The sequence below is a fragment of the Rana temporaria genome, chromosome 8 (genome assembly GCF_905171775.1).
Source record: "Rana temporaria chromosome 8, aRanTem1.1, whole genome shotgun sequence".
In the NCBI taxonomy this organism is placed as follows: domain Eukaryota; kingdom Metazoa; phylum Chordata; class Amphibia; order Anura; family Ranidae; genus Rana; species Rana temporaria.
In genome coordinates this window covers 10,551,383-10,568,908 of record NC_053496.1, presented here as the reverse complement: position 1 = coordinate 10,568,908, position 17,526 = coordinate 10,551,383, and the positions used below count along the sequence as shown (strand labels likewise).

The 17,526-nt window shown below is 45.2% G+C and overlaps 1 protein-coding gene across 1 annotated transcript in view; it reads left to right on the top strand.

Annotated features, from left to right (window-relative positions):
- HPSE2 (heparanase 2 (inactive)) overlaps positions 1-5,089 on the top strand; it is a 320,113-nt gene extending 315,024 nt beyond the window's left edge. Inside the window, exon 12 of the mRNA XM_040361286.1 lies at positions 2,735-5,089. Coding sequence (XP_040217220.1) covers positions 2,735-2,900 — 166 coding nt within the window. The 3' untranslated portion in view covers positions 2,901-5,089. The remainder of the gene's footprint in view (positions 1-2,734) is intronic.
- Positions 5,090-17,526: the final 12,437 nt, after the last annotated feature.

Below are 17,526 nucleotides of genomic sequence, written 5' to 3'. Positions count from 1 at the left end.
GTAAAAGCATTTTTTTGTTTAAGTAAAAAGTATAAGAGTAAAGGAAAAAAAGAGGGAAAAAAAAGGGAAATACTATAAGTAAAAGTAAGTGAAGATGGATTAGACCCCCTATCAGGTTTTTTTGCTGTCTGTGTCCCCATTAGGGAAAGTCATCCTCTCTATTTATCCTGTTTACTGTTATCACTGAAAGCTCAAGTAGAAGTAGAAGTAAAAAGTATAAAAGTAAAGGGGAAAAAAGTGAAAAATAAATATAAAAAGGAAAATCTAAAGTAAAAAAAAAATTTAAAAGTAAAGGCTTTTTTTTTTTTTTAGTTTTGAATGGAGTGGAGAGGGATTAGAACCCCTGTCAGGTTTATTGCTGTCTGTGTCCCAAATAGGGAGATTCAATCTCTCTATTTGTCCTGTTTATTGTTATCACGTAGAGTTCAAGTGAAAGTATGCGTGAAAGGTATAAAAGTAAAGTATGGAAAAAATGTGAAAAGTAAAAACAAAAAAGAAGGAAAAAAGTGAGTGCCCCTTTACATCAGGTGTCCCCCCTTAGTGCCCCTTACATTAAGTGTCCCCATCAGAGTGCCCTCATAGATCCGGTGTCTCCATCAGAATGACAGTAGTGCAGTTGGTATCTAGCACTGCAGACTGGCAGGCTGACGGTCCAGATGGGAGTGACGCTCAGTCCGGGTCTGGACCGCGGTCCGCAATTTAATGAAGGCCGATCTATACAACGTTTTATTGTATTTCCACAGGAACTCCCCCTTTTCATGTCATCACTTACAATGTCAGCAACGATTGGTGGAACTGTTGGGTGTCTTCTGTCAGTGTAACTTTATTATAATCCTCTGCTCCCCTTGGCAGAGGGCACCTTCCTCTTTTACCCCCGGCAGAGGACACTTTCCTCTTCTCCCCCCGGCCGTGGGCGCGCTCCTCCCCTCCCCTTGGCAGAGGATGTTCTTCTTTTCTCCCCCAAGTTTTGGGCGTTCTCCTCTTTTCCCCCGGCAGAGGGCACCCTCCTTTTTTCCCCAGGCAGAGGGTGTTCTCCTCTTCACACCTATTGGGGGGAGGAGAGGGTGCTCACCTCTCCTCCCCCCAATAGGGCACGCTCTTCTCTTCTCCCCCCAGCAGAGGATGCTCTCCTCTTCTCCCCCTGGCCATGGATGCTCTCCTTTTCTCCCCCTGGCAGAGGGCGTTCTCTTCTCCCCCCCCCCCCCCGGTAGAGGGTGCCCCCCTTTTTTTCCCCCCAGCAGAAGGCGTTCTCCTCTTCTTCCCCAGCAGAGGGCGTTTTCCTCTTCTTCCCCCGGCAGAGGGCATTCTCCTCTTCTCCCCCAGCAGAAGGCGTTCTCCTTCTTTCCCCCAGAAGAGGACGCTCTCCTCTTCCCCCCAGGCAGAGGATGCTTGCCTATTCTTCCCCCGACAGAGGGCGTTCTCCTCTTCACCCCCAAGCAGAGGACTCTCTCCTCTACTCCCCCCTCCCCCCAGCAGAGGGCACTCTCCTCTTCTCCCTCCAGCAGAGGGCACTCTCCTCCCCCCTGGCAGAGGGCACTTTCCTCCTCTCCCCCTGGCAGAGGGCGTTCTCTCTCCCCCCAGTAGAGGGCAATCTCCTCTTCTCCCCCTGGCAGAGGGCACTCTTCTCTTCTTCCCCTGGCAGAGGGCACTCTCCTCTTCTCCACCCTGGCAGAGGGCGTTCTCCTCTTCTCCCCCCAGTAGAGGGCGTTCTCCTCTTCTCCCCCTGGCAGAGGGCACTCTTCTCTTCTTCCCCTGGCAGAGGGCACTCTCCTCTTCTCCCCCTGGCAGAGGGCACTCTACTCTTCTCCACCCTGGCAGAGGGCACACTCCTCTTTTTCCTTTGGCAGAGGGCACTCTCCTCTTTTTCCTTTGGCAGAGGGCACTCTCCTCTTTTTAGAATGGCTGGTACTGGTACTCTTATAGGCAGTACCAGTGGGGAAGCTAGACATTATTTCACCCGGGGCAAAGAATCAGTTTGGTGCCCCCCCTTATGGGACAAGATTAGGCAGAAGTGAGCAGCTCCCAGGCCACAGCTGTTGAGTCAGCTGTCTGTCCCCTCCCCCATGCTCCTCTGTCATCCCCCCTGCTCCTCTGGTCCTCCCCCTGTTTCTCTGTCCCCCCCCAGGTGAGCGCTGCAGGGAGGGAGAGGAGGTGAGCGCTGCAGGAAGGGAGAGACAGAGGAGCGAAGGGAGGCGGCGGTCCGCTGTCACTGAAGCCGGCCCACTGAGCCATCGGCCCACCGGGAAACTCCCTGTAGTCCCAATGGCCAGTCCATCCCTGATGCTGGGTGTCATGCAGCCCAGAAGAGAAGTGCTGCTGGATCTCAGGGTGGTGAGTCTACAGGGGACTGCTCTGGACATGAGGTGAGTATTGCAGCAAGAACTTCCATGTTTGTTACTGTTCTTCAATGAAGTTAGGCTTTAAACACCTGACAGGTAAGGTAGATCATCTGTTAGCCTGCTCATTGTTCGAAGTGATATTTTACTATTATCAGAAGAAAACATCAAATACGAAGAGGGGAGAATGCAAAATCTATTTTGGTGCCATCGAGCTGCGCCAACTCCCCCTTGTGCTGACTTTCAGTAACTACAATCCTAAACATCAGACAGATAGAGGCCCTTTAAATAACGCCTCCGCTATGATTGTTAACGTTCCATGTTGGTGATTTATAAATGTACCTTGTCCTGTATACAGATCCCGATAGTAACAATGACAATGTGTGTCTCTATGGCAGGTCAGTGCATCTGAATGGACAGTCCCTGGTGATGGTGGACGATGGGACCCTCCCGGACTTCAAACCCAGACAGCTGCGGCCCGGGCGTACCATTGCCATCCCTCCTCTCAGCATTGGCTTCTATGTGGTGAAGAATGTGAACGCTGTGGCTTGTCGGTATCGGTAGTTAATGTTTGTGCCATGAAAGCTACAACCAAATACGAGGTCCAACGGCCGAACCTTCCGCCCTACAATGTTCCCGGCCTGCAAATAACTCCCAGACAGGTTTACTGACAACTGCCACTTCTACAGTCTGAACCCGTCATACATGTGGCTGGGAGAATACACAGGTCCGTCCCACATATACATCCCCCACAACATCAGACAGGTCCGTCCCACATATACATCCCCCACAACATCACAGACAGGTCCGTCCCACATATACATCACCTACAACATCACAGACAGGTCCGTCCCACATATACATCCCCTACAACATCAGACAGGTCTGTCCCACATATACATCCCCCACAACATCAGACAGGTCCGTCCCACATATACATCCCCCACAACATCAGACAGGTCCGTCCCACATATACATCCCCTAGAACATCACAGACAGGTCCGTCCCACATATACATCCCCCACAACATCAGACAGGTCCGTCCCACATATACATCCCCCACAACATCAGACAGGTCCGTCCCACATATACATCCCCTAGAACATCACAGACAGGTCCTTCCCACATATACATCCCCCACAACATCACAGACAAGTCCGTCCCACATATACATCCCCCACAAAATCAGACAGGTCCGTCCCACATATACATCCCCTAGAACATCACAGACAGGTCTGTCCCACATATACATCCCTTAGAACATCACAGACAGGTCCGTCCCACATATACATCCCCCACAACATCAGACAGGTCCGTCCCACATATACATCCCCCACAACATCAGACAGGTCCGTCCCACATATACATCCCCCACAACATCAGACAGGTCCGTCCCACATATACATCCCCCACAACATCAGACAGGTCCGTCCAACATATACATCCCCCACAACATCACACAGGTCCGTCCCACATATACATCCCCCACAACATCACAGACAGGTCTGTCCCACATATACATCCCCCACAACATCAGACAGGACCGTCCCACATATACATCCCCCACAACATCAGACAGGTCGGTCCCACATATACATCCCCTAGAACATCACAGACAGGTCCGTCCCACATATACATCTCCCACAACATCAGACAGGTCCGTCCCACATATACATCCCCCACAACATCAGACAGGTCCATCCCACATATACATCCCCTAGAACATCACAGACAGGTCCTTCCCACATATACATTCCCCACAACATCACAGACAAGTCTGTCCCACATATACATCCCCCACAACATCAGACAGGTCCGTCCCACATTTACATCACCCACAACATCACAGACAGGTCCGTCCCACATATACATCCCCTAGAACACCACAGACAGGTCCGTCCAACATATACATCCCCCACAACATCACACAGGTCCGTCCCACATATACATCCCCCACAACATCACAGACAGGTCCGTCCCACATATACATCCCCCACAACATCAGACAGGTCCGTCCCACATATACATCCCCCACAACATCAGACAGGTCCGTCCCACATATACATCCCCTAGAACGTCACAGACAGGTCTGTCCCGCATATACATCCCCTAGAACATCACAGACAGATCCGTTCCACATATACATCCCCCACAACATCACAGACAGGTCCGTCCCACATTTACATCACCCACAACATCACAGACAGGTCCGTCCCACATATACATCCCCTAGAACATCACAGACAGATCCGTTCCACATATACATCCCCCACAACATCAGACAGGTCCGTCCCACATATACATCCCCCACAACATCAGACAGGTCCGTCCCACATATACATCCCCCACAACATCACAGACCGGTCCGTCCCACATATACATCCCCCACAACATCACAGACCGGTCCGTCCCACATATACATCCCCCACAACATCACATCTGCAAACACCCAGCTCATCATTCCTCCGACGGTTCCTTCTAATAAATAACATTTCCTGGGCTGACTCTAGGGGTGGCATAGGATAGCGTGCCACGGGGCAGACCAATGCAGAGTGTGGTAGATATAGCATTGTGTGTTAACTGATCTCTGGAGTCTCTTTATGTGCAGGCCAGCCAGTCAAGTTCCTCCACCCCAAACTCGCTGGTCCCCCCCCAATGTGTAGAATACCCCCTCCCCGATTAATAAGCACATTGGTTCCCCCATACCTCCCAACATATTGAAATGGGAATGAGGGACACCTACTAACAAACATATGTAGGCATAGGACACACCCCCTTAAAGGAGAATTAACCCCAAAAAAGGTTATTTAAACCTACAAGTGCTTTTTTTTACTACTTCTATTCCTTTATATTGGCTTTTAAAATTTACAAATGCTGCAATTTAGAATTCAGATGAAAGGTTTAGTGCTGGGGAACACTTTTTGAAAGATAAAAAGTGCATTTTATATACATTTATATAGATGAGACCAAAATGAGGGACAAATGAGGAGGAATGAGGGACAGAGGGACATTGCTACAAACCCGGGACAGTCCCTCGAAATCAGGGACAGTTGGGAGCCATGGGATAGCACTGATCGCTGTAAAAATGACAATGGTCCCAAAATGGTGTCAAAAGTGTCCGAAGTGTCCGCCATAATGTCGCAGTCACGATAAAAATCGCTGATTGCCGCCATTGCTAGTTAAAAAAAAAAATATTAATAAAAATGCCATAAAACTATCCCCTATTTTGTAGACGCTATGGGCCAGATTCACAGAAAAAGTACGCCGGAGTATCTGCTGATACTCCGGCGTACTTTCAAATTTGCCGCCTCGTATCTTTAGTTTGAATTCTCAGAACCAAGATACGACGGCTTTTGGCATCGATCCGACAGGCGTACGGCTTCGTACGCCTTCGGATCGTAGGTGTAATTCTTCAGCGCCCGCTGGGTGGAGATCGCGACGTTTTCTGCGTCGGGTATGCTAATTAGCTGTTTACGGCGATCCACGAAGGTACGCGCGTTCGTCGCATTCTCTTACGTCGTCGCTAGTCGGCTTTTCCCGGCGTAAAGTTACAGCTGCTATTTGTTGGCCTATCTTTAGACGTCCCATGTTAAAGTATGGCCGTCGTTCCCGCGTCGAATGTAAATTTTTTTTATTTTGCGTAAGTCGTCCGGGAATAGGAAAAGACGTAACGCACGTCGCCGTTCAAAAAATTACGTCGGTGCGACGTCATTTCGCACAAAGCACGGCGGGAAATTTCAAAACGGAGCATGCGCAGTACGTTCGGCGCGGGAACGCGCCTAATTTAAATAATACACGCCCCATTTGAATTAGGCGGGCTTGTGCCGGACGGATTTACGCTACGCCGCCGCAAGTTTACAGGCAAGTGCTTTGTGAATCAAGCACTTGCGCTGATAACTTGCGGCGGTGTAACGTAAATGACATACGTTACGCCGCCGGAATTCTATGTGAATCTGGCCCTATAACTTTTGCGCAAACCAATCGATAAACGCTTATTGCTATTTTTTTTTTACCAAAAATAGGTAGAAGTATACGTATCGGCCTAAACTGAGGAAACAATTTGTTTTTTTATATATTTTTGGGGGATATTTATTATAGCAAAAAAGTTAAAAAAAATAGTTTTTTTTTCAAAATTGTCGCTTTATTTTTGTTTATAGCGCAAAAAATAAAAACCGCAGAGGTGATCAAATACCACCAAAAGAAAGATCTATTTGTGGGGAAAAAAGAACGTCAATTTTGTTTGGGAGCAACGTCATACGACCGCGCAATTGTCAGTTAAAGCGACGCAGTGCCGAATCGCAAAAAGTCCTCTGGTCTTTGGCCAGCCAAATGGTCCGGGTGGGTTAAAGGGGTTGTAAAGGTAATTTTTTCCTAAATATCTTCCTTTACCTTAGTGCAGTCCTCCTTCACTTACCTCATCCTTCCATTTTGCTTTTAAATGTCCTTATTTCTTCTGAGAAATCCTCACTTCCTGTTCTTCTGTCTGTAACTCCACACAGTAATGCAAGGCTTTCTTCCTGGTGTGGAGCGTCGTGCTCGCCCCCTCCCTTGGACTACAGGAGAGTCAAGACGCTCTCTACGTTGCAGATAGAGAAAAGAGCTGTGGGTTAGTGGGCGTCCTGACTCTCCAGTAGTCCAAGGGAGGGGGCGAGCACGACACTCCATACCAGGGAGAAAGCCTTGCATTACTGTGTGGAGTTACAGACAGAAGAACAGGAAGTGAGGACTTCTCAGAAGAAATAAGGACATTTAAAAGCAAAATGGAAGGATGAGGTAAGTGAAGGAGGACGGCACTAAGGTAAAGGAAGATATTTAGGAAAAAAAATTGTACCTTTACAACCCCTTTAAGTGGTTAAAGAAACAGGAAGTCACGTGGTTGGAGTTTCTGACGGGTTGGAGTATTTGACAGAACAGCACCCGTCCTCTGCACACCTGGGCTGCACCTTAATCGGTCATTCCATCCAGGCGAGGGGACGTATTATTTGGGTTCTGTCCCATAATTGGATGGCGGTCAGAGGCGTTGCTAGGGGGGTGCGGGGGTGCGGTCCGCATCGGATGACACCCGCTAGAGGGGTGACACCATCCGTTTTTTTTTTATTTATTTTTTAATTTTTTTTTTAGCTGACATGCCCAGCCTCCCCTGTGCAATCCCAGCCTGCCTGTACCACCACAGCCTGCTCTGTGCCACCCCAGCCTGCTCTGTACCACCCCAGCCTGCCCTGTACCACCCCAAACAGCCCTATACCACCCCAGCCTGCCCTGTACCCCCCAAACAGCCCTGTACCACCCCAGCCTGCCCTGTACCACCCCAAACTTTCCCATGCCACCCCAACTTGCCCTGTGCCACCCTAACTTGCCCTGTACCACCCCAATCTGCCCTATGCCACCATAACTTGCCCTATACCACCCCAATCTGCCCTATGCCACCATAACTTGCCCTATACCACCCCAACCTGCCCAATGCCACCCTAACTTGCCCTGTACCACCCCAACCTTTCCCATGCCATCCCAACTTGCTCTATGCCACCCTAACTTGCACTATACCACCCCACTACACCAACCTGCCACTATACCACTCTATACTACCCTAACCTGCCACTATATTGCCCTATACTATCATTAACAGGGGCTGGTTTGGGGTGCGCCCCGTGCCCGTGCGCTGCCTGCTTGGTGCTGGGCAGCCTAGACAGAGGGGGGGTGACACCATGTTTTATCGCACGGGTGACACCAACCCTAGTGACGCCACTGATGGCAGTGTGCCAGGATGGTCATGTGACCGGCTGAGCTCATTTAAAGTCGAAAACCTCCTGATTTTCCCCGGCGTTTCGGTGTGCGCCGCCGATATTCATGGCAGAAGGTAATTTATGTGCCGTGAACTCGCAGAAATTGTAAAACGTTAATTGAGATCAGACAGGAACATGTCCGTAAACATCTGTAAAAATTCTCCTCGGCACCCCGACCGCTCTGCTCTCCCCGGGCAGGAAGGGTCGCGGGTCGTCTTTCCCAGCGCTGCCTCCATTAAAGCGCACACACACAGCGGGGGAGGTGGCAGACGGTGATCCGGCACTGCTGGAGGCTTTCGGCTGAGTTATGATTCAGGACGGAGAAGCCAACGGGGGTTCCTGAGCTTCCTGCTTCCCACTACAGAAGCGTTTCCTACAGATGGAGAGACGCACAGATCAGGGGAGAGTCCAACTCATCGCCATTCTGGTTGTAGGACTACAGGGCCTGGAAAAAGTATTCATACCCCTTGAAATTCCCCACATTTTCTCATGTTACAGCCAAAAACGTAAATGTATTTTATTGGGATTTTATGTGACGGACCAACACAAAGGCCCAGATTCTCAGAAGAGATACACAACGGCGTATCTCCAGATACGCCGTCGTATCTCTGAGTTGCGCCGTCGTATCTATGCGCCTGATTCTTATGCCTAGTACACACGAGAGGATTTATCCGCGGATACGGTCCTCCGGACCGTTTCCGCGGGTAAATCCTCTGAGGATTTCGATCCACTGGATTGTACTCACCATCGGATCGAAATCTGCGCCGAATTCACACCGCGGTGACGTGTCGCGCCGTCGCCGCGATGATGACGCAATTCCACGCATGCGTCGAATCATTACGACGCATGCGAGGGATGGTTTCGGACGGATCGATCCAGTCAGTCTGTACAGACCACCGGATCGATCCGCTGAAGCCGATTCCAGCAGATAGATTTCTTAGCATGCTAAGAAATTTTTATCCGCTGGAAATCGGTCGGCCCGAGAAAAATCCGCAGAAAAATATCCGCTGGGTTGTACACACCAGCGGATCTATCCGCTGGAACTGATCCGCAGATAAATTCCAGCGGATAGATCCTCTCGTGTGTACGGGGGCCTTAGAATCCATTAGATCCATAGCCATTAGATCCGACAGGCGTAAGTCTCTTACGCCGTCGGATCTAAACTGCATTTTTTTTTTGACCGCTAGGTGGCGCTTCCGTCGAATTCCGCGTCGAGTATGCAAATTAGCTAGATACGCGAATTCCCGTAACGTACGCGCGACCGACGCAGTAAAGTTAAGACGTTTACGTTAGGCTTTTCCCAGCGTAAAGTTGCCCCTGCTATATGGTGTCGCAGCCAATGTTAAATATGGCCGTCGTTCCCGCGTCGAAATTTGAAAAAGTTACGTTGTTTGCGTAACTCGTCCGTGAATGGGGCTGGACGTCATTTACGTCCACGTCAAAACCAATACGTCCTTGCGGCGTATTAGGAGCAATGCACACTGGGAGATTTCCACGGACGGCGCATGCGCCGTTCGTGAAAAACATCAATCACGTCGGGTCACAGTACATATACATAAAACAGGCCCCCCCTGATCCAAATTTGAATTAGGCGGGCTTAAGCCGGCTGATTTACGCTACGCCGCCGCAACTTACGGAGAAAGTGCTTTGAGAATACAGCACTCGCCCGTCTAAGTTGCAGCGGCGTAACGTAAATTGGATACGTTACGCCGCCGCAGAGATGCGCCGATCTACGTGAATCTGGGCCAAAGTGTCACATAATTGTGAAGTGGAAGGAAAATGATAAATGGTTTTCAACATTTTTTACAAATAAATCTGTGAAAAGTGGGGGGGGGGCATTTGTATTCAGCCCCCTTTACCCCCAACTAAAATCTAGTGGAAGCAATTGCCTTCAGAAGTCACCTAATTAGTAAATAGAGTCCACCTGTGTGTCATTTCCCAAATCTTTTACAAATAAATCTGTGAAAAGTGTGGGGGAGGGGCATTTGTATGGCGCCCCCCGGAGTCAATACTTTGTAGAACCCCCTTTCTCTACAAGTCATTTTGGGGGTGTCTCTACCAGCTTTGCACATCTAGAGAGGGACATTTCTGCCCATTCTTCTTCTCTGCAAAATATCTCAAGCTCTGTCAGATTGGATGGAGAGCGTCTGTGATCAGCAATTTTCAAGTCTTGCCACAGATTCTCAATTGGATTTAGGTCTGGACTGTGACTGGGCCATTCTAACACATGAATATGCTTTGATCCAAACCATTCCATTGTAACTCTGGCTGTACTTTAGGGTCGTTGTCCTGCTGGAAGGTGAACCTCCCCCCGGTCTCAAGTCTTTTGCAGACTCTTAACAGGTTTTTTTCTAAGATTGTCCTGTATTTGGCTCCATCCATCTTTCCATCAACTATCACCAGCTTCCCTGTCCCTGCTGAAGAAAATCATCCCCACCACATGATGCTGCCACCACCATGTTTCACAGTGGGGATGGTGTGTTCAGGGTGATGTGCAGTGTTAGTTTTCCCCCCACACATAGCGTTTTGCTTTTAGGCCAAAAAGTTCAGTTTTGGTGTCATCTGACCAGAGCCCCTTCTTCCACATGTTTGTTGTGTCCCCTCCCCCACATGGCTTCTTACAAACTGCAAACAGGACTTCTTATGTCTTTCTTTCTCCAATGTGTTTCTTCTTGTCACTCTTCCATAAAGGGCAGATTTGTGGAGAGCACCACTAATAGTTGTCCTGTGGAGAGACCACTAATAGTTGTCCTGTGGAGAGATTCTCCCACCTGAGCTGTGGATCTCTGCAGATCCTCCAGGGTTACCATGGGCCGCTTGGCTGCTTCTCTGATGAATGCTCTCCTTGCCCGGCCCGGTCAGTTTAGGTGGATGGCCATGTCTTGGTAGGTTTGCAGTTGTGCCATACTCTTTCCATTTTCCCATGATGGATTGAACAGAAGCTCCGTGAGATGTTCAAAGCTCGGGAGATTTTTTTTATAACCTAACCCTGCTTTATACTTCTCCACAACTTTATCCCCGACCTGTCTGGTGTGTTCCTTGGCCTTCATGATGCTGTTTGTTCGCTAAGGTTCTCTAACAAACCTCGGAGGGCTTCACAGAACAGCTGTATTTATACTGAGATTAAATGACACGCAGGTGGACTCATTTTACTAATTAGGTGACTTCTGAATGCAATTGGTTCTGCTAGATATTAGTTAGGGGGTATCAGAGTAAAGGGGGCTGAATACAAATGCCCCCCCACACTTCACAAAAAAAAAAAAACATTTATAATTTTCCTTCCATCAGTGCCGCCTCATCAGAGCCCATCAGTGCCGCCTCACCAGAGCCCATCAGTGCCGCCTTACCAGAGCCCATCAGTGCAGTCTCATCAGTGCCCATCAGTTGTGTGCCATCAGTGCCCATCGGATGCGTCTGCACCAATGGGCAACAAAAAAAAACATGAGTGGGTATGTGTTTTCCTGCCACTCTCAGGTGTGAAGGGGACTCAGGCATTTAGCTTTTCCCTTTAGATTAAGAATGAGGATTGTCAACTGATTTTCCATATATAAAAGGATGGCAACAATTTATCCCAACCCCCGCTATCCACCCGCTGAGCTCTGGCCCCTCATTGTGGCCCCTAATTGTGCCCCCCCTCCCCCCATTGTGGGGCCTCTAAATGATTTTACAATCAGCTTTTGAAAACTGAGAAAAATACTTAGGGCCAGATTCACGAATAATTACGGCGGCGTAACGTATCCCCTTTACGTTACTCCGCCACAAGTTTTCGGCGTAAGTGCTTGATTCACAAAGCACTTGCCTGTAAACTTGCGGCGGGGCGTAGCGTAAAGCCGTCCGGCGCAAGCCCGCCTAATTCAAATGGGGCGGGGACCATTTAAATTAGGCGCGTTCCCGCGTCGACCGTTCTGCGCATGTTCCGCTTTGCACGAAATTACGGCGCCCCGACGTATTTTTTGAACGGCGACGTGCGTTACATCCTTTCGTATTCCCGGACGTCTTACGCAAAAAAATAAAAAATTTGAAATTCGACGCGGGAACGACGGCCATACTTTAACATGGCTGGTCTAAATATAAGCCATGAAATAGCAGGCTTAAGTTTGTGACGGGAAAAGCCGACTAGCGACGACGTAAGAGAATGCGACGAACGCGTGTACCTTCGTGGATCGCCGTAAACAGCTAATTTGCATACCCGACGCGAAAAACTACGCGATCTACAGCCAGCGGCCGCCGAAGTATTACACCTACGATCCGAAGCCGTACGCCTGTCGGATCTTAGCCAAATGCCGTCGTATCTTGGTTTGTGAACTCAAAATAAAGATACGACGCGGCAAATTTGAAAGTACGCCGGAGTATCAGCAGATAATCCGGCGTACTTTTTCTGTGAATCTGGCCCATAGATTTTTGTTCAATGTATCTTGTTGGGTAATTTCCTGGTTCTCCATATTTACACGTTACATGATTATTATTATTCATTTCCACCAGTGAAAGCCCCTCCCCCTATGGGGCCCATTGGTTGGGGAATTTTGGTCCAACTCTGCTAGTGGTGATCGGAGCCGGATTGGTGAACTAAACTGAGTTCTCTTTATGATATTTGGAATAATTACCATTTTCTAGACGAGTTTTTGGGGGGGTCCCGGTACACCGCGGGCTGAGAAGAAGGAGCCCCCGAAAAGTGTGTCCTGAAAATGTAAATGGTGCAAAGAAATCAAATCTCACAGACAGGGCTGAGCTCCATAGCGGATCCCCTCTACCACAGCGCCCTCCAGTGTTCTGTGGAATGTTTACACATCGGGAAATGTAGAAAGGGAACAATGATAACTAGATTGGTGACTTTGTTGGAATGTTTGCCGGATTCTCGGCGTTCCTTCCATGGACCGATACGGGGGTCACACACAAGAGACGAGGGTCCGTCGTATCATTAGGGTCGTATGAAACCCAAAACCAGGAATGTCATATATTGCAGCTTTCCAATCATTAGATGCGGCGGCTGCATTTGTTTTCTTTTTTTTTAATGATGTTTGAATTATATTTCATTCATTATTATTCTTATCATTATCATTATTGTATTATAATTATCATTATATGATTAATAATAATATAATAATAATAATGATAATAATATAAATAATAATAACATAATGATGATGATAATAATAATAATAATAATAATAATAATAATAATGAAATATAATGATATTATTATCATTATCGTAATATATAATTATTATTAATAATAATTTTAATAATAATAATAATAACATAATATAATGATAATATAATGGTAATATTAATAATAATAAAATACAATGATATAATAGTAATAATAATAATATTGGTAATGGAATTATATGTCATTATTATTATTATCATTATTATGTGTATTATATTATTATTATTAATAATAATTTTAATAATAATAATAATAACATAATGCTGCTAATAATAATAATAATAATAATAATAATAATAATAATATTATTATTATCATTATCATAATATTTTTTTTTATTATTATTATTATTATTATTATTAATATTATTACTATTAATAATAATAATAACAACAATGATAATATAATAATAACATTAATAATAATGAAATTTAATGATATAATAGTAATAATAATAATGTTGATATTTGAATTATATGTCATTATTATTATTATTATTATTATTATTATTATTATTATTATTATTATTATTATCATTACATTATTATTAATAATAATAATAATAATAATAACATAATGATGATGATAATAATAATAATAATATTATTATTATTATCACTATATAATATTATGAATATTATTATTATTAATATTATAATTATAAATAATAATAATAATAATAATAATAATAATAATAATAATAATATAACAATGATAATAATAATAATATTACCAATAATGACATATAATTCAAATATCAATATTATTACTGTTATATCATTATATTTAATTATTATTAATGTTATAATTATATTATCATTATATTAATAATAACAACAACAATAATATAATGATAATATAATGATAACATTAATAATATTATAATAGTAATAATAATAATAATAATAATAATATTGATATTTAAATTATATGTCATTATTAGTATTATTATCATTATCATCATCATCATCATTATTATCATTATATTATTATTAATAATAATATTAACACGATGATGATGATGATAATATTATTATTATTATTATTATTATTATTATTATTATATATTATTATTAATAAGAATAATAAATAACATGTATTAATACAATTATTATTATTATTATTATTATAATTAATAAGAATAATGAAATATAATGATATGATATAATAGTAATAATAATAATAATAATAATATAATAATGACATATAATGATATGATATTATAATAATAATAATAATAATAATAATAATAATAATAATAATAATAATAATAATAATATAATGGTAATAATAATGAAATATCAGGAAATGTTGTGAGAGGAGGAATGAGGAGGAATGAGGAGGAATGAGGAGGAATGAGGAGGAATGAGGAGGAATGAGGAGAAATGAGGAGAAATGAGGAGGAATGAGGAGAAATGAGGAGGAATGAGGAGGAATGAGGAGGAATGAGGAGAAATGAGGAGAAATGAGGAGAAATGAGGAGGAATGAGGAGAAATGAGGAGGAATGAGGAGAAATGAGGAGAAATGAGGAGAAATGAAGAGGAATGAGGAGAAATGAGGAGGAATGAGGAGGAATGATAATTCAATGTCAGGGCCGGGTGTATCATCCCATCACACTACTACAACCACCATCATCCCCTCCCCTCCCCCATCTCAGGACTGACACATTGATAGGTCACATCACCTCTCACTGTCACATTTTAGGGACACATTCATGTCAGCTGACGGCGGATTGGCAGTTGCCGCCATAACATGGAACTGACGTTTTCTTCGGGGACTTTTCTGAGAGTTTAAAATCATTTTTCAGGAAAACAGATTCGATTGGCCGATTGTGGATTAATTTTGGGTGAATCTTTCCAGCTTGCTACAACCAATGCTGACCGACCACCACTCGGCCCCGCCCACTCATGGGTCACATGACTTCACCGCGAATGACCAAAACCGAGAAATGTTATTTATTGGCGGGTGTAACGAGCTCGATGGTCCCATTGGATTGGTTCTTCGGATCTCACTGTGTGTGTCGCCTTTTATGTGATACAAAAATGTTTCCAATAACTTTATAAAAAAAAAAAAAAAAAAAAGGATGAGATCCGATTGGACAGGAAATGTCTGTTTTAGGTTCTTATATGACGTCATGTCCAGAGTGACCCCCGTCCTTCCATCTGGGGGGGATTTACTAAAGACAAACGTCAGAAATGTGATGAAAATTCACTTTGCAAAGAACTCTTATCCAATCACACGCAAGGAAAATTTAAAAACAGTATTTTTGTCTTGCAGATGATTGGACGATGTAAGTCAGCAGAGCTCCTCCCTCATTTACTAAGCTCTGGGGAGGTAATTCCCCTGCAGGGGGAGGAGCCTGTTTGCCTTTAGTAAATCCCATTGGCTGCATCCACAAAGCTCACACAGCGGGATCAGGACTGTTATTTTCAGTGGAGTCCAATAGGATTTGAAGATGCCGGTCACATGACTTGGATAAAGATCCTGACCCTGGTGTGAAAGCTGTGTGAATTGAGGCTGAAGAAGGGAAATCTGGACGTTTCATTAAAGCTGAACTCCGGGCAAAGAGCTAAATACACCAAAAACATGGAGCCGACCTAGCCGCCAGAGGATCTGTATCTCTGTTCATCCAGTCCTGAGAGTTACACAGCTCTGCTACACAGCACCATCCTGTCTAACAGGGCAGGAGACCGGACTTATTCTTATTTTGCAGTTCAGTAACACTTACAGGTCATTCCTCCCTAGTTTGTGATTGGACAGTGAGAGGAGAAGCAGCAGACTGATGAGCTCATCATTCTGTCACTCTGCTCTCTCCTCCAAACAGCAACGTGATCCTTGTACTGCAACACAACTGACAGCTGGCTTTTTGTGCAGCTTCTCCCTCCCCCTCCCTGAGCTCTGCTGTACAAGGATTGCACGAGGCTGATGCCAAATAAAAATATATTCAGATACTTAACACTGAGAAATAATGAATGAATGTAACAAAACATTTCTGCCCGGAGTTCACCTTTAGGGTATTTGTGAGGAGAAGAACTCCGAATGACAACAATGTATGAGGAGGAGGAGTATTGGAGGAGGAGGAGGAATATTAGGGGTGGAGGAATACTGGAGGAGGAGGAAGAGGAGGGTATAGGAGGAGGAGGAGCGGGAATAGGAGGAGGAGGAGCAATATTGGAGAAGGAGGAGGAATATTGGAGGAGGAAAATTGGAGGAAGAGGAGGAATATTGGAGGAGGAGAAGGAGGAGGAATATTGGAGGAGGAGGAAGAGGAGGAATATTGGAGGAGGAGAAGGAGGAGGAATATTGGAGGAGGAGGAAGAGGAGGAATATTGGAGGAGGAGGAAAATTGGAGGAAGAGGTGGAGGAATATTGGAGGAGGTGGAAGAGGAGCAAAACTGGAGAAGGAGGAAGAGAAGGAATATTGGAGGAGGATAAAGAGGAGGAAAATTGGAGGAGGAGGAATATCAGAGGAGGAGGAGGAATATTGGAGGAGGAGCAATAATGGAGGAGGTGGAATATCGGAGGAGGAGGAGGAATATTAGAGAAAGAGGAGGAAAAGGAATATTAGAGAAGGAAGAGGAGGAGAAGGGATATTGGAGGAGAAGGAAGAGGAGCAATACTGGAGTAGGAGGAGGAGGAATATTGGAGGAGGGAGAAGCAATATTAGATGAGGAGTATAAGAGGAAGAGGAGGAGTATAAGAGGAAGAGGAGGAGTATAGGAGGAAGAGGAGGAGTATAGGAGGAAGAGGAGGAGTATAGGAGGAAGAGGAGGAGTATAGGAGGAAGAGGAGGAATATTGGAGGAGGAGGAAGAGGAGCAATACTGGAGGAGAAGGAATATTGGAGAAAAAGGTGGAGAAGGAATATTGGAGGAGGGAGGAGCAATATTAGATAGAGGAGGAGTATAAGAGGAAGAGGAGGAGTATAGAAGGAAGAGGAGGAATATTGGAGGAGGAGGAGAAATATCGGAGGAGGAAGGAGGAGCAATATTAGATAGAGGAGGAGTATAGGAGGAAGAGGAGGAATAAAGGAGGAGGAGGAGGAGTATACGAGGAAGAGGAGGAGTATAAGAGGAAGAGAAGGAGTATAGAAGGAAGAGGAGGAATATTGGAGGAGGAGGAGAAATATCGGAGGAGGTAGGAGGAGCAATATTAGATAGAGGAGGAGTATAGGAGGAAGAGGAGGAAAAAAGGAGGAGTATAAGAGGAAGAGGAGGAGTATAGGAGGAAGAGGAGG